Source organism: Rattus norvegicus, chromosome 13, assembly GCF_021556685.1.
Source record: "Rattus norvegicus strain SHRSP/BbbUtx chromosome 13, alternate assembly SHRSP_T2T, whole genome shotgun sequence".
NCBI classification, from domain to species: Eukaryota; Metazoa; Chordata; class Mammalia; order Rodentia; family Muridae; genus Rattus; species Rattus norvegicus.
The window spans coordinates 96,897,726-96,920,382 of NC_141546.1; the positions used below are offsets into that span (position 1 = coordinate 96,897,726).

Sequence of the window (22,657 nt, forward strand, 5' to 3'; positions counted from 1 at the left end):
GTGTGTGATTTCTGTATTCTTTAGCAATGTATTTAATTATATCCACATCTATTTCTCCTCTCTAGCCTCTCCCAACTTCATCTTCATTTCCTTCTCCTCCCCCTCCCCCTCCCCTCTTCCTCCTCCTCTTCCCCATCCTCCTCTTCCCCATCCTCCTCCTCCCCATCCTCCTCCTCCCCCTCCTACATAACCCACTGAATGTCATCATCACTGCCTGTATGAGAGATGGGAGTGGGGCCGTTCATTAGAGCATAAGCAATCTACCATGGCTGTACAGCTGAAGAAAACCGACCCCCTCCCCCAGTCAGCAGCCATCGCCTCCAAAGCTCCTCAGTCAGGCAAGGATCTCATGCACCTCTCACTAGTCTCTCTGGTGAGTTGACAGGCTCTGTCTTGCACAGGTCTGTATAGGTAACCGCAGCGTAGGTACTGTGAGTTCATGGATGTGTCAGTCTTCTCGTGTCTAGAAGACACCACTTTGCGGCAATCCCCCCTCACCTCTGGCTTGTACTATCTTTCTGGTCCTCTCTTTCTGTGATGCTACTTAATTCTCTGTTTCCCCATCTGCGAGTAGTGAATAGCATACAGTAACGAGATGACCTCACAGCATGGTCCCAGATAATTCATTTAATGTGCCTCTCAGGCAGTAAGTAAGGAGAATACCATTCCTACAACCGTAACCTAAAATTACAGCGTCATTAGGCTATCCTGGGCTTTGTGTGCTCATCCTAGCAATGGCTTTGGTTCCTGGAAACTCTTCAGGCTACGTGGGGAGCTTTCGCTCCCTTTCGACCTTTCTTGTGATGGCTGAGAGATCATTTTGAATGTATTTGGTCAAAGGCGTCCATTGAATGGTTTGTAATTTTTAAAGGGCTGGCATGCATTAGCTCTCATCTGATTTCGAAACGGCCCACGAAACAGTCCTAGGTGGTTTAATATTAGCATTAGAAAGTGGATGCTCGGCGTGCAGACCGGTTCCAGTAAGCAGCGATTGGTAGTTCAGTTCCTGTCCCATTACATCTGCTAGGGTCTGCCCCTTAACCTACCTCTCTCTCTCTCTCTCTCTCTCTCTCTCTCTCTCTCTCTCTCTCTCTCCCCCTCCCTCTCCCTCCCTCTCTCCTTCCCTCCCTCCCTCTCAGAGAGAGAGAGAGAGAGCTAGGAAAGCACATATAAACAGCCTCACATTTTTCATATGATTTCTGGAACTCAGATTCCTATGAGGTTGCTGGCAAAGTCCCTGGACATTCTCCACACCCACCCTGTGTGAGATTTCTCTGTGTCTGTCTTACTGTTCTCTGAAAGTGATTCAGGGTTGAAAGCAAACATCCAAGGCTCAGGGTCCTGGATTGATGGTTCATCAGCGGAGAGTGTATACTGCTCTTGCAGAAGGCCCAAGTGTGGTTCCTAGCACCCAGGTAGGAACCTGAAATTCCGACTCCTGGGTATCCAATACCTCTGGCCTCTGGGCATGATCACTCATATGCACATACCCCTCCCCACACCTATAGAGAGGTAACATTAAAATAAGTCTTAAAGGAAGAGAGAGGAACTCTGGATCTGGCATAGCACCCTGCTGGACTGCCGGCCCTCTGCATGACTCCTTCCTTACCGTCTGTCTATCTATATTGGTTACTTCTCTGCTGACGTAATAAAACACTGCAACCAGGGCAGCTTACAGGTGATTCATTTTGGCTCATGGTTCTAGAGGATACAGTCCATCATGGTTGGGAGGCGTGGCATCAAATAACAGGCACAGCAGCAGGAGCAGGAAGCCCAGAGCTCACATCTTTAAATGCACATCAAACCAGAGAGAGCAAAACACAAATGGGGGCTGGAGAGGTGGTTCACAGATGAAGAGCACTGACTGCTCTTCCAGAGGTCCCGAGTTCAAATCCCAGCAACCACACGGTGGCTGACAGCCATCTGTAATGAGATCTGATGCCCTCCTCTGGTATGTCTGAAGACAGCTACAGTGTACTTAATATATAATAAATAAATAAATCTTTAACACACACACACACACACACACACACAGAATGAGGGTTCTAATATCAAAGCCTACCTCCAGTGACATACTCCCTTCATCAAGGCCACACCTCCTGAGCCTTCCCAGACAGTGTCATCAACTAGGAAACAAGAGTTCAAGTGCCTGAGACTACGAGGGACATTTTTCACAACCCTATATGTTCCCACTTAGCCTAAAGCCTGGCCCAGTACGGGCTCGCCATAGAAACTAAAATGCGGTTCATGCCACAATTCCTGTTTAACTTTACCAGCACCCTCCCTTTCAGCCACATCCCCGTGACATGGATGAAGAAGATGAACATGTCCGGAGCCTGTTTGAGGAGTTTGTGGGCAAGGTGAGTGGAGGGCAGGTTCCTCTCGGCTGAGTTACAAAAGGCTATCGGGTCATGCTTGTCTGCACTCCCTCGGGTCTACAAGAGTACAGGAGGGCAAAGCTGCATGCTCTAGGTCTCCAGCCTGTGTCTGTCACTTGTCACTTCATCCTGCTCGAAGCTAGCAGGCCTTTCCTGTGTTTCTAGGAGAGAGAATAACTATTGTCCAGAGGCTACTTTTCTTCCTGTGTTGACAGACTTGAGAAAATGGAAGAGCCCAATCTCTGGGTCTTGCCAAAAGCCTTTCAGTTTGTAAATTGGTCCCTTCAGATGGGGCCTCTGAGTAGAAAGCCAGGGCAGTGTGACCTGTCTAAATCAGAGGGGGAATTGCTGGGCAGCAGCAGGAGGTCACTCAGTTAACCTGCCCTGGGATTAGAGACACAGCTGGGCCCACTGACTTGGGAGACCAGCAGCACTCGCCCTGCGGAATCTGAGCCTGGTGTGTGTGTGTGTGTGTGTGTGTGTGTGTGTGTGTGTGTGTGTGTGTGTGTGTGTGTGTGTGTGTGTGTGTGTGTGTGTGTATGGTTGATTGTGCATGTATGCGTGGTGTGTGTGTGTGTATGACTGTGTGTGTATGACTGATTGTGTGTGTGAGTGTATGACTGATTGTGCGTGTGTGACTATGATTGTGTGTGTGTGTGTGTGTGTGTGTGTGTGTGTGACTGTGAGTGTGGTCAGGATATGCACAGCTGTCTCCCATTTCTCCTCCCCCTGTTCAGCTGTCCAGGGCTCGTTTTGTCCTGATCTTTTAGCGGTCATAAGTCTGAGTCCACCCAAGATTCAGTGTTGTCCCCACTGGCCCCATAAGTGAGTGAAGACCCTTGATGGGTCATGAAGTGCTAAAAAGATCCCAAGAAACACTTTCTGCCTCAGGGGCACGCCCTACCCCACTGAATTGCCAAGAGACTTAAGAATGGAACGGAAGCCTGACACAGAGGTCTCTCATCCCGTGTCATCGGGAGGCTGAGGCTGGAGGATTGCATGATCTGGGAGTTCGAAGACAGCCTGGAATGTATGGAATCTCTGTCAGAGAGTGGGGGGATGGGGAAGAATGGAAAAACATAAATCATACCAGAAAAGAAGCCTTTGCAGCAAAGCAAGCCTACAAACAGGAATACGTCAATTCACTCTACCCAGTTGCTCAGACCAGCGTTTTTCCCAGCAGAGGTTTGTTTCCTCAGCTGCCAAAAGGGCATGCTTTACTTAGTACATTCAAAACACCAGAGAAGAAGCTGGTTTTTGGGTAGATGTCTTTTCTCTCTTGTGATGGGGAAAGGACCTGCACACACATCACCATCCACCCCCTCGCTGGAAGAGCGACAGAGCGTTCTGGAGCTGGTCCAAGGTCACAAGGCCTCATGAAGGTTACAGCCAAGGTCCAGTAAGGACTCTGAGCACCCTATTTCTTTCCTGGTGGGTGGCTGAGTCATTCCTTTTCAGAGAGGTGCCTGGTGTTGCACTAAAACCGACCACCCTATGCCCAGAGGAGGTCATCCGGAGACACAGCCTTTTGAGGTTTTAGTCTTACCTTTCCCATGCCAGAGGCTGTCCCCAGGGATAGAGGAGGTCCAGGGTGACTGGGCAGAGTCCAGACTGGAACCCAGTTCACAGCCCATTGCTTCTACCACAACCCTTGTTCCTCTCCCTGCCTGAGGTCTATCTTCCACCTGGGAGGTAAAGCATGCATCTTCTCTCTGATTCAGAGTTCACAACAAACACATATGGGCTGCTTCAGTCCCCAAGTCTGAATCCCAGTCTAAAATGTGCTCCTGCACGGAATGGCAACTCACATACGTGGGAAATCCGGCACCTGGTGTCTGTGAACCCCAAGCTATTATAGTTCAATGATACATGACATTTTGTGAGTGTGTGTGTGTGTTTGTGTGTGTGTGTTTGTGTGTGTGTGTGTGTGTGTGTGTGTGTGGTGACTGGCAGTTTCTACAGTCACGGCTCCTTAACTGTAGTGTGGATGCAGCTTTGTTAAAGGTTTAATGATGCTGCACAGAGGGCGTGTGGGACATCAGTGCGAATTCCCACTGCTGCTACTTGTCACACTTTGTTCTCCAACCAGGCAAGTCCATGAAACAGGTGAGGCTGGGCTGGCAGCTTCTGTGGAGTTAGGCGACAAGCTTGTGCCATCCATCTCTCCTCTTCCCTACTAACCCTCCTGCGGCCCTGACAGGATGTCGGACCTCAGAGGAAATGGAGAAGTTGAGTTTCTAAAGACGTCACATGCTTTGAAGAATCACAGGGCTGGTGGACCTGGAGTCTGGCTGGGGAGGGAGCTCTAATTGGATGCCACGAAACAGCTTGTTGGGTCTGAAACAGTTCACATTTGGGCTTTTTCTAGGATTCTGAGATCAGTGCTAATCAGCTCAAGAGGGTCCTGAATGAAGTACTTTCTAAACGTGAGTTCTCCCCTGGGGTCTATCGGAAAGTCCGTGGGCATCCAAGAGAGGTGCTGGGTGGGGCTGAGAAGGGGCCAGAGATGAGCCAGAATTATCCCAGGTAGAGAGAAGGGATTCAGGCTGCCTCTGACCTTTAGAGATTCCAATTCTGTGCAATGAGGTGACATGTGACAGGGAGGAGAGGCTGGGGAGGAGGTGGCATTGAAAGAGGTGAGACCCACACTGGTAAGCAACCAGACCCTGCAGGACCAAGAATCTTGACATCAAATGAGAGTATTTCTAAGTCCTGAGAGAAAAGAAGCCAGGCTGTGTTTGATTTATGTGATACTTTCCCCACAAAATTAATGCTGCCTGAAGATCCCCTACCATGCTTCTTTGGGGATACAGGAAGGAGGGTGATTCTGACTGTTCTTGCCAACACTCAGTTGTTCAAAGCTTCAGACTTCCGCAAGCCTTGGGGACTGCCCAAGTGTCAAACTCTCTCCCAGGGAGGGCCATTGCACTGCCTTCCATGCCTCTGTGCCATGGGAGCCAGCATGGAGTCAGTCACCTTTTGCTTTGGTCCAGATGTGTCCCGGGTTATGCTCTTCAGCTGGTTGGGTGACGGGCTCTCATGCTAGCCCAGAGACAGGGCAGGACCTGAGCTGTGTCCTAGGGCTCAGAGCGCTGCCATAGCTTAGGAGAGCTCTTGCACACTCTGCTCTGCTCTGGTCCTTCTGTGACTCAGAACAGAGTGGAGGAGAGGGCTACACGGTCTTTAACAGGTGAAGGTGGAGAGAGGTCTGCAGCCCCCAGAGAGATGCCTGTGAGTTAACAATGGCTACTTCATCCAGCCACTGTGTGTTGTGACCACAGAGTCAGCTGGCCTGTGTTTAAATCCCAGCTGTGTTCCTTACAGGTCAATGGCTTTGAGTGAACTGTATAAGTTCTCTGGGCTTCAGGGTCCCCGGTTATAAAATGACGATGTTGATGATAACGTCTGCCAAGTGGAATTACTCTCAAGAGTAGATCGTATAGTGATGGGGAGACCCAAGAGGCGCTGGGGCATGGATGGAGGGTAGAATGGAGCCAAGGACAGGCTCACACCAATATCCTGGTAACGAAGCTCCGCTTACCTCACTGCAATGCTCACTAGACCAGTTCTTGGTGGCAGTAGCATCATTATACGATGCAGGAAACCAAAGCTTGCAAACATATATCTGTGGGTACCAAATCTGAGGTCCATAGCTTGAAGCACAAGGCCAGGGCTGGTCAGTGCTGTATCCCAGGGTACCAGGAGGCAGGCAGTGTATGTCCCGAGCCACCCACGATGTTCTCACCCTTTCTATGGCTACCGTATGCTCTTCGATGGTCTCCGACTGTCCGGCTCATTTATTTTCCCACTCCTCAGACACTCCTGACTCCCGCCTTCTTTTCTTTTTAAATATTTAGGAACAGACATGAAATTTGATGGATTCAACATCAACACTTGCAGAGAAATGATCAGCCTGCTGGATGTATCCTTTAAATGTCACATCCTTTTTTCCCGTTTTAAAGACTCCTCTGCCTTTTTCCAGGAAGGAGAGAGCGCCCAGGGGAGGAAATGAGAAAGGAGACTCATTTACTGAGCATATGTCAGGAATTGTGTTTGAGGTTTTTTTTTTAAACGTGCTATTCTGTTTTCTGATTGTCTTCACCACGATTGGGACTATCTCTCACTTATCCATAAACAACAACAACAACAACAAGATATTCCATACTTGAGTGCCTGGTCTAAAGTTTGGAATGTGGAGACAACAAGTGGGACTTTCTCCTCCATCATCATCTGCACTATGTTGTGCGTCCCCATCTGCTAGATCCATTCTACCCCACGTCCTCACCCAGCCCTTCCTCAGCTCCCCCTGTCACTGTCTGATTTTCTTTCAGACACATAGCTCAGTACACAATAAGTACTCCTGGAAGGAATATAAATCAGATATGAGAAATTCCACATGGCCTCCCCCCAGCACACATCTCTCTTTTGGTTTTATTACAACCTTTGAGAAGACCTTGTGTTTCTAAGATCTGGGCTTTTGTTGTTGTTGTTTGTTGGTTGGTTGGTTTTTTTTCGTGGGGGGGGGGAGGTTGTTTTTGACATTCTGACAATACCATCATGATTTGAATGAGCAGTTGCACCAGTCACAGAAATCTGAGTGTGGAATTAACACAGCTGCAGCCGCTGTCACCCAGGATGGTGAGGGTGTGAGGCCAATGAGTGCTGCTGTAGGAGGCTCTAGGACGATGTGGTTCTTTGTTCCTACCTCTGTGCCTGGCCTCTGTAGTGAGCACTGAACCTTTTAATCTTAATTTGAGTTTGCTTCTCACCATCACCCCCATTGTGTGGCTTGTTGCAAACATGGAAGGTTTATTAACAGTTTGAGGCACTGATGTAGGCTCGCAAGAGAGAGAAACTTGCTAATGACTCAGAGTTTGTCCATATTGACCTTTAACAAACACAGAGTGATGGGACAGGAAGCCTGGGACCTATGGAGTTCAAGACTCTCTGGCTGAAGATCCGCACATATCTGGTACTTCCTCTGGGGAAAGAAGGGCATCTATCTCTCTGGGCCTCGGCCCCTTTCCATCCTTCTGGCCCTCTATAATACTCATTCCTGGGGTGTTCTAGATTCTAGACTCTGGTCAAAACCATCCAAACCTAGGTACATGGTTCAGAAAAGAGCCAGGAGGCAAAGGCGACGAGAGACACCGATGCCAACCTCTATAATGAAAGGCCTCATGCACAAGGCAGAGCACAGCACGGGCATTAGCCCCATTTCTGTTTTCCAGAATTTCTTTGGAGGCAGAAATACAGCCTCTCTTGAGTGCATCCTTGGCCTCTCAGGAGAGTAGTAGACTGTGAGGAAACTGTCAATGCTGGGGCTGTGCTCTTATCACGTGGAGTTTCTCTCTGGCTTCAGGAGATCTTCCAAGAAATGGACCATAACCATGTAGGGACCATTGAAGCCCATGAGATGAGGACAGCTCTCAAGAAAGCAGGTGAGGACCTGTCCTGTAGAGTCCTATAGAAGAGGTCTTAGGACCCAGATGTGCTCAGTGGGAATAGCACATGTTCTCATGATGGTGAGGGCTAAGGGTCTTTCCTGAGGGCTTCCTTATACTGGATGCCAGTGTGGCAACCAAATCTTGCTGAAGATGCATCCTATCCAGGGAGGAGGGATGCTCAGGGCTACATTCTGCCTGTTGCTGAGGCAGTGATAGTAGTTACAGGTACGGAGCTCTGCAGGGGCTCAACTTTTCTATGTTCACCTACTGTGGGTATGCAGCTATGGCTGCCCCAGGGCTGGGCTGGTGTTGGACTAGGGAAAGGGCTGATAGAACTTCTCTAAAAGTGGAGGGAGTTGTTGGCAGAGCATCTCCTGGGTCTCCCTGGGAGAAGCAGAGGAGTCCTGCTTTACAGATCTCCACAGACTCATGGAGGGTCCCCTGTGGTGTCATCCCCTTGAAGTCTATCAGGAAAATGCAAAGACCTTTGCATCATCCACGCATGACACAGCCTCTCTTGGCCATCAGGTTTCACCCTCAACAACCAGGTGCAGCAGACCATTGCCATGAGGTATGCGTGCAGTAAGCTTGGTGTTGACTTCAACGGTTTTGTGGCGTGTATGATCCGCCTGGAGACCCTGTTCAGTAAGCCTGTTCTCATTACCCCTCTTCTTTTCATCAGAGAAGCAGAGCATTGTGGGGGTTAGGCCAGGAGGTGAGGCCTGACGGTGCCTTTGGAGCATGGGGACTAAAAGTATAGATGAGATTTGTATAGCTGATACTTAGAAGGAGGCGAGGTTTGACACTTTAGGGGCTACAGATGTCCAGGCTGGTCATACTTAAGGGCTGAGGCTGTCTTTCCTTGGAGACCTGGAACTCTGCTATCCTGATTACTGAGCTATGCAAAGTCATTAGACCAAGGGTCCCATGTTATGAGCTTGTGTCGATTCGCCTGTATGTCACCACGAGGGGCGTTTGAGAGGCTGTGCCACCTTCCAGGAGAGAAATGGCTCTCTCTCTCGGAGGCAGTAGCTGTATTCCTTCCACACTGGGCACTGGGATTCTGTTATCTTGTAATCAGCGGGATATCTTCTTAAGGGAGGGGACCTTCCCCACTCAGGGTGAGTCCAAGGTGGAAAGTCTTAGAGGTAATATCTGTTGGTTAGAGATAGAGCAGAGGGACTGAACCGTCCTCTGCCCACTCACCAAAGAAACTACCAGTTTCTTGATTGAGCTTCTGAAGATGAGGAATCAGAGGGGCATCTTTGCTGATGATGTTAGGGTTGGGCTTGGGCTTGGGGTTAGGGTTAGGATTCCCATTCAGTCTGGGAGATGTCTGCTGCTACTAAAATTCACCCTGACTGCTGGTCCCCAGGGTTAGACTAGATCGGGAGGGCAGGGGATATAGGGGAATAGAGGGGTGGAGGGTTGTAACTTGACATGGACTGGTCAGAGGCAGTCTCTGATGTTCCAAACCCCAGGAATAGACATGCCTAATTTCTTGCTTCTCTGGCATTTCAGAACTGTTCAGGCTTTTGGATAAGGACCAGAATGGCATTGTCCAGCTCTCCCTGGCTGAGGTAAATGACCCAAGGTTCGAGGAACTTCTCATAGACAGACTTTGAAATCTCTGGACAGAATAGGTGCTCTGCTGTGTTTGTTCCTACCAACCATCTTATTGCCATGAAAATTCCCTGAATGTTCTGTGGTCAACATGAGGAGAAGGAATGAATAGTATTTTAAGAAGTTAGTCAAACATCTTGATCAGTTCATTAAGTAATTTAATCAAGTGCCCCCTCTTAACCCTTTCATTCCTTTACCTTAAATCGAACGCTATCCTTAGCTCCATCTAAAATCATTTCAAAGATGCAAACTCTTGTTAATTGGGATGGACTTACATGCGCATTTGTGTCTGGTGGGAGGAGTGGATACAGTGTAAAATGGCTGACTTTTGGGGCTTCTGAATTAACATATATGGGGGCACAGGAAGCCAAAACTGAATCTCCAATGAGGAAGAATGAAGGTACGAAATAAATGAGTGTTCTTTTCGTGCAGAAGTCACATTGTGCTTAATGCAGAAAGTGACAGCCAGTGCCTGTAAGGGGCATACCCTGGGTGACAGAGTCTATCGCTGGCCTCTGGGGGGGGGCGGTTAGGGGAACAGGAAGTGCAGCTATGGATCAAGGCTTCTGAGATAGTGGAGCTAGAGGACTGGGTCATCACTGTCCCTGCCATGTTAGAGGACTGGGTTACCACCTCTCTGCCATGTTAGAGGACTGGGTTATTACCTCTCTGCCATGTTAGAGGGCTGGGTTATCACCTCTCTGCCATGTTAGAGGACTGGGTTATCACCTCTCAGCCATGTTAGAGGACTGGGTTATCACTGTCCCTGCCATGTTAGAGGACTGGGTTACTACCTCTCTGCCATGTTAGAGGACTGGGTTATCACCTCTCTGCCATGTTAGAGGACTGGGTTATCACCTCTCTGTCATGTTAGAGGGCTGGGTTATCACCTCTCTGCCATGTTAGAGGACTGGGTTATTACCTTCTCTGTCATGTTGGAGTACCTGGTTATTACCTTCTCTGTCATGTTGGAGTACCTGGTTATTACCCTTCCTGCCATGTTAGAGGGCTGGGTTATTTACCCTCCTGACATGTTCTGAGTCCAACTGCTTTTTATTCTTCTTGTTAATGGAAATGCTTTTGGTTATTTCCTACGACCAAAACGAAGCTTTCTTTGAAACATACCTGTGGATTCCTGTAGATACCTGGGAATTAGCGTACGACATACAAGGAAGTGTACATGCAGAAGTATACACACATACATATAAGAACATATAGCATATATATGAAATGCAGATATAAATGCAGGAACATACACACATACATATAGAATGCATATACACATATAATGTATAGGTATAAATTTAGGAATATATTCACATATGTAAAAATATAGAGACATAAGAATACAGGAATGTAAGTATAAGGATATATGTATGTCTGTAAGAATATATGTGTTTATGAACATAATTGTCCTTTATGGGGCTTTAGTTCCAGAACCTTCCTAAGATACCTGGATGCATCAGACCTTTGTATAAAATGGCATACTATTTGCATAGGGCCTTCCTCTTGCTCACTCTAAATCCTCTCTAGGCTGTTGATGATGCCTAATGTAATACATAATGCCTAATATTCTACAATGATGCCAGGGCTAAGTAAAGAGCGGTCGTCTCACTGCATTATTTAGGGAAGAAATGACAAGGGAAAAAATCGTTCATATTCAACACAGTGTAGTTATTTTTCTGGAGATTTTTAATCTGCCCTTGGTTAAATCATGGATATGTGACTTGTGGATTGACAAGGCCTACTGTACTCATCGATGCACCTCTTTTTGGAGGCCCCTTTGGGTACAGAGTTTTTCCTAAGTTGCATTTCCTGCAGCACTCTGATTTTGGAGCTAGTGACTTTGTTAAGAGCTTCCCATGAGTAAGGCACTCGCTGCATGATGGAGCCGTAACAAGTGGTGATCTCTGAGGCAAGGAGGGCATCTGTGGCCAAAACCCACACACTCCCTAGAAGCTAAGCACTGTGTTTGTCCCTTCTTTTGCAGTGGCTGTGCTGTGTGCTGGTCTGACCCGCTGTTTGGACATCAACAACTTCCCTGTCTCCCACTTGTCCCTTTCAGTCTTATGAACATGTGACCTCAGGTGGCATTTACTGACTGTTGTATTGTTCCAGCCAACTGTTGTTCCTGAGACACTGCCTTTCCCAACAGAGCAGTCTAGGGAGCCCCAGATCTCTCAGCAGCACCGAGCTATGAGCTAACTGGGCAGATCCCAGGGTTCAGCAGAAGGAAAAGAATCAATTAAAGTTGTGGGCCAGGATGGTTTCTGTCTTCCTCTAGAGATGTTCAATGGTGAGGGCCACCTGGGCATCAATGCTACAGGAAAAGATGTGACTTGAAGCTCCTGCTGGAAGCACGACTGCTTCTGAGGGCTCTTGGTGAAAGGGGTAGAGTCTCAGTAATGCCAAGAAAGGGTACAGGTCAGGTAGGGGAGCTGGGAACCATCCTCTTTAGAGGCAGGGAATGTTGTTAGCTGATAAGCAGCTAGAGAATTAATGTGGTTCAGGTGAGTTTTGCTTACAAGCAAACACGGGGCTGTCTGCTGCTGGTGAGGAAACTGAGACCACGCATAGCATAGCATCTTGGTATCTAGACAGATACATTAGCTACTTTTCTATTGCTGTGACAAAACACCATGAACAAGGGCAGCATAGAGAGCAAAGAGCTTATTTGGGTTCATGGCACCACAGCGGAGAGCCTACGATGATGGAGTAAGATGGAATGATTTTACACTGTCAAAAGCAGGAAGCCGAGGGTTCTCATTTTGAACCACAAGCACAGTTCTCAAAGCCCCCCACCCCCAGTGACATGCTTTCTCCACGAAGGCCATATCCCCCAAAACCCACTGGGGACTAAGTATTCAAAAACCCGAGACTGTAGAGAGCATCTCACTCAAGCCACCACCACAGGGTAGCACTGTGTCTCCCATACAGCCTTCAAAGCAGAGTGTAAGGGAGACAGTACCCGGGCAAACCTTGACTCCTGTATTAGTCTGAGGACTAGTTTTCTGTTAGTAGCAGAAGAGTTTGATGAATATTACTTGTAGGATTTTGGCCAGAAATCATGGTGATTTCACCTGAAGACTTTCATACTGACTTCAAATCTCCTAGACTCAGTAAAGGGGAGGAGCAGTGTTCGTTGCTTTTTATTGTAACGGTGACACAATGTGACCCTATGGAAGCAACTCAAGGGAGAAAGGTTTACTTTCTCACAGTTTTCAAAAGTTTTAGCTCCCACAGGAGGGAAGGTGTAGAGAATCCATGACAGTTGAGGCAGAGGTCTGAGCTCCATACAGCATGACCGTAGACAAGAAACCCAGCAAACCAGCCAGGACCCAAAGTAGATAGTACTGCCTCACATCCAATAGCTTTTCCGCTTTGGAAAGGTCCCTTAGCCTTCATTAAAATGAAGCTGCAGCCCAGACATTCAAACCATGAAAGTTTTGGGGACATTTCACTTTCAAATACAATCACTCTGCCCCTGCCCCCTGAAGTGCATGCCATCTCATGATACAAAAGGCATTCAGTCCAATTCCATCAAAAGTTTCCACAGTTGTGACAGTCCCAACCCTGTTCAAAAATTTAAAATTTCCTTCGAGACTTGAGGCAAACTCTTAACTGTGAAACTCTACAAAAATAAACAGGCTAGATACTTTCAGTGCACAGTGGTACAAAGAGGAGAATGGGAGACCAGTAAGGAGAGACTAGACCAAAGCAAGACCAAAGCCAAGCACGGAAGCAGTAAATTACATAGTTCTGTGTCTGGCAAATGGGGCTTATAATGACATCATCTGAGCTTCAAGGGATGGGGTGGCCCCTCCCCTTCCATCTCTGCTGCCTGAGCCCTCAAAGTGTATGGGAGGCCAGAACTTCCTTGGAGACAGGGAATGTTCTTAGCTGATAAGCAGCTAAGAGAGCTAATACAGTTCAGGTGAGTTTTGCTTACAAATGAACACAGGGCTGTGTGTTGATGGTGAGAAAATTGAGGGCCACCTCCAATTACTGCCTATAGCTTTTATCAGCATATGTCACCCGCTCTTGGTTTTTTTCAGTATCCTGGAGTCTCCACTGAAACTTGGGCCTCACCTTAGTGGCCTCATCAGGAGGTCCTGTGGAGGGTTCAACCCTGCTACACGTTTCCTGGCCTTAGGCTTTTCTCTGGAATCTCATAGTAAAATTCCATCTACTACAATTGCATTGTTTGTGCTTGAAAACTCAGCACCACGCAGACGACACTAATTTTTGCTTCTAACTCAGGATACAGCCAGGATTCTGAAGGCCATGGCTGCTGTGTATTCAGCATACCCAAAAGGCTTAGCCTGGGGAAATAATTTCTGAGCCTCCCTGCCCCCTTTAGGCATTCCTTTATAGGATCTCTCATTTTAAATAAAAGTCTTTCAACTGAGTTTATACCCTGCTATCTCCAATAGGTGGGAATCTTTGCTTTGAGGCCTGCCTCCCTGCAAACCCTTACTCACTAACCGTGGCAAAGCACTCAATTTGTCTTTAACAATACTGTGGCTTGCCTGCAGTGTTCCCATGCTAACAGCATTCAGACTCCTTTGCTGAATGATTTACAAATCCTTCTACTCAACTCTTTGCTTTCAGTGGCCCCTCACTGTAAATTTGGTTAAAAACAGCCAGTGATAACCATGCTACAACCTGGGTGCCATGCTGTCCTGAAATTTCCTCTACCAGATTAATGAGTGCTTAAAGACATGGGTGAAATAAGTGCAGGTTCTTGGTCAGGGTGTACCATGAATGACCTTGAGTCCCATTTCCAAATAAAGACTTCATATCTATCGGGAACATTACGAGTACAACCCTTACTGCCCATGTCCTATTGGCATTCTGATCTTCTGACCTCCCACCAGAACCTAGCATTTGGCAGAACTTACACTATCCTAACTTCTCTAGTCTGCAGTTCTAAAATCTTTTAAATTCCTCCTGAAAATCATTTCCAACAGCCTGAGAATCACATGGTCAAGCTTACCACAGCAGTGACCGGCCCCACAGTTGCTTTTCCCATCACTACAAGATCCCTAACATCAACTTAAAGAGGAAAGGCTTATTTCGGGCTCAGGATTCTGGAACTTTCACTCCATCCATAGGGAAGACATGGCAGAGTTTACAGAGATGGAAACATATGGCTTGGCCTCTTTATACCAACCTCAGACAAGAAACAGGACACATAGGCTGGACCCTGAAGCATTATAACCTTCAAAGTCCTGCCCAAAGTGTCCCTTTAGCCTACCCAGGGCCCACATCCTAAAGGTTCCACAGCTCTCAAAACAGTGTCACAAACTTGATGGTACAGGCCTGAAATCCCAACTGCACAGACAATGAGGCAAGCGAGCTGTGAACACAAGGCCTATGTGGGCTACAGAATGAGTTCAAGGCCAGCCAGGAAAACTTAATGTGACTGTCTCAAAAAGTAAGAAGACCACTGAGATGATAACTCGTGTTGCTTAGCATGCAGGGAATCCCTGGGTTCAATCCCTAGCCCTGAAAGTAACGGTAAGGGGAGGAACATGAGGTGGGTGACTGGATGTTCAGACATGAACCTGTGGTTCAAGCGTGAATCTATTTTGCTGTCTGTGGCTATGATAAACACCATTACCGAAAGCAACTTGGGGAGAGAGGGCGTTATTTTGGCTTGCAGGTTGCAGACTATCATCAGGTTAAGTGAAGGGGCCACACCTGTGCAGGTGGTCCTGGGTTATGTAAGAAACCTGGCTAAGCAAGCCGTGGGAGGCAAGGCAGTCAGCGATGTTCCTCCATGTTTCCACTCATGCTCTGGCTTCCCTTCAGGATCCAGTAAAGTGTAAGCTGAAGTAAGTCCATTAAGTTGCTTTTGGGCATCGTGTTTATCTCATCAATAGAAAGCAAAGCAGGACATAAACTAGTCCTGGAGAGTGGGCTGCTGCAGGAGACCTGACCAGCTATGATTAATAAGAGACCAGAAACACTGAAGCCAAATCTTTGCTACACTGGGACAACCAATGCTAGTTATCTGAAGCTGAAAATTCAGCTGTAGTCATTAAGAGTCTAGTATCACTGAGCTTGGTTCTGCTTTGATCTGACTGTTTTTCCATCTTGGAGTAAGAAAGTACGTAGCTTATTTTGGATCCCGAGGATGCTCACAATTAAGAAATTTTGGATGTTTTCAAAAGACCGAACTTTTAAAGTATCTCCATTTTCTAAAGATTGTGGGACTTCTAAAGTTGGATTGTATTTTATGTTGGGATGTCAACTGGAATGATTGGGGATAACCAAGTAAGGAAAGGTTATAGTTTAAGAGTGATCTGTTTGTCAAATTGGTTAAGAGTTCGGTTGTGCTGATCAGTGTCAAGTACACACAAATTAGAGTCACTTGGGGAGAGGGAATCTCACTTGAGGTATTGACTCCACCAGACTGGCCTGCGAACACATCTGTGGACGTGTCTGGATATTTTCTTCGTTGATGTTTGATAAGGGAAGTCCCAGCCACTGCGCACAGTGCCACCCTGGGCACGTGGTCCCGGGTTGTATAAGAAATCAGGCTGAGTGAGTCTTGGAGAACAAACCAGTAAATAGTGTTTCCCCATGGCCTCTGCTTCAGTTCCTGCTTTGAGTTCCTGTCCTGACATCCTCTCATGATGAACGGAAAGCTGTGAAGTAACCCTTTCCTCCCCAAACTGCTTTCGGTTCTGGTGTTTGCCACAGTCAAAGAAAGCAAAGATGATGACGTTGGTATTTTCTGAATGCCTGTGTCCAGAAGCCCTACCCACAGGCCTCTGAGGCATCTTCTCAAGTCCTCCTTGTCAACAAGTCTCTGATCCAGAGCTGTGGCTTGCTGTCATTGCCTAGTGCTGTCATAGACAACCACACCACCTATCTCTGTTTGGAAATAGATCAAAATTCTGAGTTCAGTGTATGGAACCTACTGGGTGTGCAGAGTGTTTGGGAAATGTGGTGTAGTTTTACGTGGCTGCGTTATAATCAACTTGCAAGTATTTTTGTTTTAAGCCTGTGGGCTTCACTTACTTTAGGGAATGACTGGTAATAAAAACCGTCTCATTACAAAAGTGGTATTTACTTTGATGTCTTACATTCCACCACCAAGTGGGCTGAGGATTCCAGCACTGTAACTCTTCAGTTCGCTTCGGGCTTCTTCCTCTGTTCTTCTCCCAGATGAAGGCATCAGAAACGTTGCGTTTAGGCACAGCCTCTTGCTCCTTGCTTTCTCTGGCTTCCTGCCATTGTAATGAAATCCCGAGATGATATATTTATAAAGAGAAAGGTTTATTTTCTTTGTAGTTTTGGATCAGGCAATCTTATATCGTTAGGCCCCCAGGGACAGCGGTATGTTGTGGCAGGAGCAAGCAGGGAAGTGAAGAAGTTACATTGTGCTCCAGGAAGCAGAGAGGGGGAGCACCAGTGCACACAACTTTAAGGGTCTCTCAACAGCACCATCTAGGCAACCAAATCTTAAAATGCTGGCCTTTGAGGGCAACCCCATAACCACACAAAAGCCTCCCTTAGATGAGGCCGTGTCTCAGGAGACATAGCGCTTCCACAGCATCCCGCATGTCTCCATCGAAGCCCATGCCGCACTACCAAATAAGCATGTTGACCAGCTGGCCTTCCATGTTCCCACTGGATAGTGAATGCAGGAATCATGTTATCCTGGTCTCCCTGTTTCCCCATCCTAGTGCAGTGACTGGAGTGAAGAAGGTACTCAATCAATGAGATGACATTATTGCCAGAGGAGGCTCTGATCATCAGGGACTTCACTTGGTTTCCAAGGAGATCAGATGGGTTTTCACTGGTCACATACGGATGACACAGGAGTTTACAGCATCTGGAGGACAGTCTAAATACAGTTGACACGCGGATGTGCTGAAACCAGGGCTCTGCCCAGTGTGAAGGGCATGCTTCTCTTGGAAACACGTGATGCCTTCAGGCTCCCGAGTGAGTGTTTCCATCGCCACACCCACCCCCAGCCCCAGTGGCAGAGCAGAGGAAGCTGGGACTCTGTGGGCTGGCCCTCAAACCATCAAGTCTTTGACATGAGCACTCATTCTTGGAGAGTTCCGGAGTTCTCCCAGTTCCCATGAAGAGAATAGAGGGGCTTAGTGGGGTGATTAACCCAGCTAGGAGGGACATCCAGGGGTGGAGGGACGGGGCTACTTATCACTTATTGTAAAGAATGCCCCCTTGTCACTTTACTTCACTTTTTAAAGGCACCGTTTATTGCTTATTAGTCTACAGGAAGAAGCAAAGGTCAAGTACAAACCCCAGACTCATTGGCGCCCTCTAGGAACTGCAAACTGACATTCAGGTGGGAGGCATCCCTGGCGTACCTAGTGTTCTGTGTAACTCCATAGCAGCAAGAACATCGCACCGAGACAGTCTTGTGAATTAGCTTTCTCCTCACACGCTCCTGCCCAGGCAGGGCTTATTGTAATTATGGGTAATCACAGAAGCAGCCTGAAATGAGGCTGGGGAGAATCAGACACACAGTCCGTCTACAGACCAAGCTAGCTCTGCAGAGTTGTACCTAGGCCCAACCCAACTGGCCAGGAGGGTCTCCCCCTCGCTCAGGTGGTCCCTCTCTGGCTCCTGGCTTCCCTCCCATGCCATTGCTCTTCAGTGTGTCTCTGGGACAAAGCCTTCTTCCTCCAGTCAGCTGTGCACTTTCTACTCAGCCAGGCTTCTTTGCTTAACTTGCTCTGTCTGGTTCAACCTGCCTGGGTCCTCAGATGTCCATCTTCTTTTCAGTTTTACGTGTTGCAAATCTTGTGAGTCCCATCCACGTGCCCCAGGACATGGCTGTCCCCTGTTCTCCAATGCCACTGCCTGTCTGCTTTTCTCCCACAAGAGCCCCGAGTCACAGATGAGTGTCTGTTCCCCTTCTGTACCTTAATCGTGTCCTCTGAGTCAGAGATGTGGGTGACTTTATGGCTTGCAGAACAGTGGGGGAGGGACTAAGTCTTTTGCTTATCCATGACCTCTTTGATTTTGGAAAAGACTAAGTCTGCAGGACTCATTTAAGGGGACCTATCTGTCTTTGTTACTCTACTCTTTAGCCCTCATGTGACTGGAAGTCCAACTATAGCACAGCAGGTGCAGTTTGTGCGCCCTCCCACAAGCTCATCAATTAGATGTAGCGTTGTTAGAACTAGCATGACCGTGGAACATACACAAGTGTATGTCAGTGTTCTTTTAAAGAGATCCCGAAGAGCTCCCTGGTCCCACCCACCATGTGAGAAAAGAAGGTCAGACCTTGAGGAATCAGGAACTACCTTCTCTCACCAGACACCAAATCTTCCAGCACCAGCATCATGGCAGGCTTCCTAGACTCCAAGACTGTGAGAGATGAATGTCTGCTGTCTCTGAGCTGTGTGCTCTGCAACACTGAATGTGGACAGACTGACAGAACAAGGACAGATGGAAGTCTCTGTCTGGTGGCCCTGTATGAGTTCCTGCCTGTGCCTTTGTCTTTGGGAAGGAACACATTAGCCATGGGCTGGTGGCAGCTGAATGGAGGAGGAGGGCCCACTGGTTGGGGACAAGGTGATAATGAGGAGTTTGCATCTTGTAGAGACAGATGTTGGTCCTGGGGAGGCCTGTCTTGGTTTATTAGTGGCTGAAGGAAGGCCTCGAGTGGGGAGTGGAACCGAGGCAGAGGCACTGTCCCCTCCACAGAGCTATTTAAAGCTGCTGATGTGTCTCCTCTTTCTGTTACCCCTAAGGCAGATCTGGGGAGACAGGCACCTGGGAAAAGCTGTGATTAAACTGCCAACTACAGACACTTAAGACAATTCTGCCAAGATTGCTGGTGCGGGCCTGTAATTCCACCTACTCAGGAGGATGAGGCAGGGGGATCACAAGTTCTAGGCCTGCCTGGGCAATTAAAATGAAATTAAAAGTAAAGGAGGTGTTGGGACACAGTTTAGTTGTAACGTACTAAGAGGTACAAGGCTCCTGAGTTACTGCAGAATGTGTGTGTGTGTGTGTGTGTGTGTGTGTGTGTGTGTGTGTGTGTGTGTACACAAATATTCCTTTATTTGTAACTTACTTTTTGTAAATTCAATACTTTTATGAAGCTAGGAATCGGATTTGGGGCCCAAAGCCTCATTCTTGACAAGTACATTCCCCTATTACTCGGCTCTGCCACCAGCCCATCTCCCTTCCTTCCCCCTTCTCCTCTCCTCTCATTCTCCTCTTTCTCTTCTCCCTTCACCCTCTCTTCCCCCCCTCCCCCTGCCTCTTTCTCTCTTCTTTGTGGTACTTGGGATGGCTCCTCGTGCTAGGCAGATGCTCTACTCACTTGCATCCCTAGCCATTTCCTTCGAGACAAGTCTCCCCACGTGGCTTCAACCTCACTAATCGTCCTGCGCACACATCCCCAGGATGTGCATCACTGTTACAATTTCCTATACATTGCTTTCCATAGAAATTAACTTATAAAACGCCATCATTTATATATTTATACAAGTGCAATATAATTAAAATAGAAACAATATAGCAAAGCCCCAGGTACAAACACACTGAACAGTTTTAATGGCTTCCATGTCTATTGTTTATTTTTTTCTTGTGCTGAAGACAAAATCTTTGCTAAAGTAAAATGTCGGCTCACCTGACATTTTACGTTATTGTAGGCTCCCCTGTGAAAAGACCCTGTGCTATACGGCTGCAGCTGCTGGCCAACTCAACGAAATTAATAACTCTTTAATCACCTTTACTAACCAATCTCCATTCAAATTTCATTGATTGACGTCAACATCAATTTCTTTTTTAAGAGTCAGTTCATTCGGGTGGAGATTCAAATACTCCTTCCGCGTATACTTTTTAATCTGCAGGAAAAAAAGGAAGAAAAAAGTCTTCGTTTTCTCATGCCATTGAGTGAGCAAGGAATAACTGGAGTTTTTAAAGAACGCTGGTGATGTGAATTAGTTCGGCACGTTTGTGTCTCAGTCTAATTAAATCTCGGGCAGGGTTCCCATTCTATCTGCCCCTCCCTCTCCTGGGGTGGGCACACAGTTTGCTTTGCAGGGCATAGCAGAGTGGGAAAGCAGGAAAGCGGCTCTCTTTTCCACTCTGACAGGGAGGCCGCCCAAGCTCGCCTATCCTTGGAGGAGGTCTCTGTCTCCTGGGCCTGAAGCCTGGGTCACTGTTTGGGCTAAAAGCCCTTGCCCAGCACCTACAGCGAGTCCAGTGCCCATGCTCAATCTTTCTTAGTCTTTTCTGTCCCTGAGTAGCTCCTGGGGATGGGAAACGGGTCCTGCTGGGAGCATGACCTTCCTGGCTTCTAAAATCTCCTCTTCCCTTCCCACCCCTTTCTCCCTTCCCCCTTCCCCAAGCTTTAAGACAATTTCAGCCTGAGCTGGGTAGAGTTCAGGGGCAGAATGGTGTATCTAGCACTCGGGGTCAGAGTCCCATCTTCTGCAGCACAAACAAAATAGAGCACCCAGAAGCTATGCCCCTCCAGCTGGGTCATACTACAGGCACCCCCTCAAGGCCACAGAGCACAAGGCTAGCTGTCTTTGGACACATGGGAAAGGATATCATTAAAAAAACAAAAACAAAAACAAAAACCCGCACACTAGATTTGAAGTCCTGTGAATTCTTCCTCATGCTAAAGCTAGAGTTCAAGAGGGTCTCTCCGGGCAGAAATTTTCTGTGAGTAATTCCTTCATTTATTCAAACATATCCAAGCAGATGGCAATATCTTGCCCTCAGTTTGTGCCTCATTATCTGTAAAATAGGCTGATAATGAACACATGCTTTCTGGGTTATCGGAAGGGTCTGTGGATACAAGTGGGAAGACCAGGTTCTAGGAGGCCAGCCATGAGCTCAGATGCCGCGGCTGCAGGTAAGCCAGCAGTTTCAGTCTCCTGCTGATTTTGAGGCTTGCCTGCCTTCCATGAATTAATTTCAAGCCTGAGGAGTCTGAGAGTTAGCAAGCTTCTCAGAGTCGACTCATCAAATGCTCCTTTGAGCAGCATGAACACAGCTGTCCCTGCCCCCACTTCCCACACACCCCCTCTCCCCTCTCCCGTGCACCCCCAGCCTTCTGGGGCTCTGAAAATTCCAGGCTCCGAGGGGCACTGCTGAGGCCCCGCAGCTTCTGAGAGCTCAGGAGGGAAAGGCACAGCAGTTAACAGGGAAAGCAGATGGGAATCTTCAGGATCTTCCCAGGGTGCTTCAAGTCAGATGCCTTCATCTCAGGCTTGTTGAGTGGAGTGAGGGGGAGAGCCACTGCCTGCTGTGGAATTCCAGCCCAAACCATCCAGGAGTCAAAGGACTCCTCCTTAGCTCTGGAGAGGATTGCAGGGGAGTCTGTTCCAGGACATCATGGATGCTAGCATGGGTCTGCACCTTGCACTCTCACACCCTGCCTCTCACTCCCAGTTCCCATCTCCTTCCGGTCACCTGGAGTGGAAACCACTCAGCACCTCAATCATTCAGTCAATAAATATTTCTTAAGCAGGCCATGTGTCCGGCTGAGCCTCTGTCCAAGGAGTTTCAGTTGGAAAGCACCAGGTGAGCATGGATACTGTCCAATGAGGAGACACTGGTGCAGGAGCCCCAGTCATTAAAGCCGGCAATGATCTAAGGGTGGCAAGAAGGTAAAACCCATTTTAACGGCTAGGAAACTGCTAGGTGGGACTTTATTCATTCAGGAACCTCACATAGCACACATTTCCGGGTATGTGAGGAGTGGGGGAGGGAACAGCCGAGAGAAGGTAAGGGACCGGGAAGATATGTCTACTCGGAGATTCCTGTGTTTCTCAAGGACTCACCATATCTCCAAGCTTACCACTGTAGTCCAGCTGCTCACCTACGCTAAGCTGCATGGCGTTTCCCCCCTCCCTCCGAGGAAAGTTATTGCAGGATACCTTAGGACTCTCTAAGCTTCAGGTTGCTTGGTAATGTCTATCTCCCCATTATCTTGGCTGGGACCCCAAGAGCTTTCCAGGTAGCTGAGAAATACCTTTTACAGTTGCTGCCCAGCAATGGCTAAAGCCCCTTGATGTGCAGCCAGCTTGTGGTGTTTACAGTTATATCTTTCCCACCCACCGAGGGTAACGGAGGGGAGGGGCCTCACCAACAAATGTAGTGGCCTGAGTTGTGTTCCTCTATAGAGAATGTACTAGAAAGGGTCCCCAGGAGCTAGAAAGCAACCCATCTGCACAGCCGATAGAGCACAGTGGGTTC

The 22,657-nt window shown here is 47.9% G+C and overlaps 1 protein-coding gene across 3 annotated transcripts in view; it reads left to right on the plus strand.

Annotated features, from left to right (window-relative positions):
- The window catches only part of Capn8 (calpain 8), a 64,851-nt gene extending 53,135 nt beyond the window's left edge, over positions 1-11,716 (plus strand). For all 3 annotated transcript variants that reach the window (XM_087579903.1, XM_087579902.1, NM_133309.3), the window contains 8 exons: positions 2,292-2,360; positions 4,747-4,804; positions 6,236-6,300; positions 7,282-7,350; positions 7,741-7,819; positions 8,354-8,470; positions 9,347-9,405; positions 11,439-11,716. In XM_087579903.1, coding sequence (XP_087436029.1) covers positions 2,292-2,360; positions 4,747-4,804; positions 6,236-6,300; positions 7,282-7,350; positions 7,741-7,819; positions 8,354-8,470; positions 9,347-9,405; positions 11,439-11,462 — 540 coding nt within the window. In that variant the 3' untranslated portion in view covers positions 11,463-11,716. The remainder of the gene's footprint in view (positions 1-2,291; positions 2,361-4,746; positions 4,805-6,235; positions 6,301-7,281; positions 7,351-7,740; positions 7,820-8,353; positions 8,471-9,346; positions 9,406-11,438) is intronic.
- Positions 11,717-22,657: the final 10,941 nt, after the last annotated feature.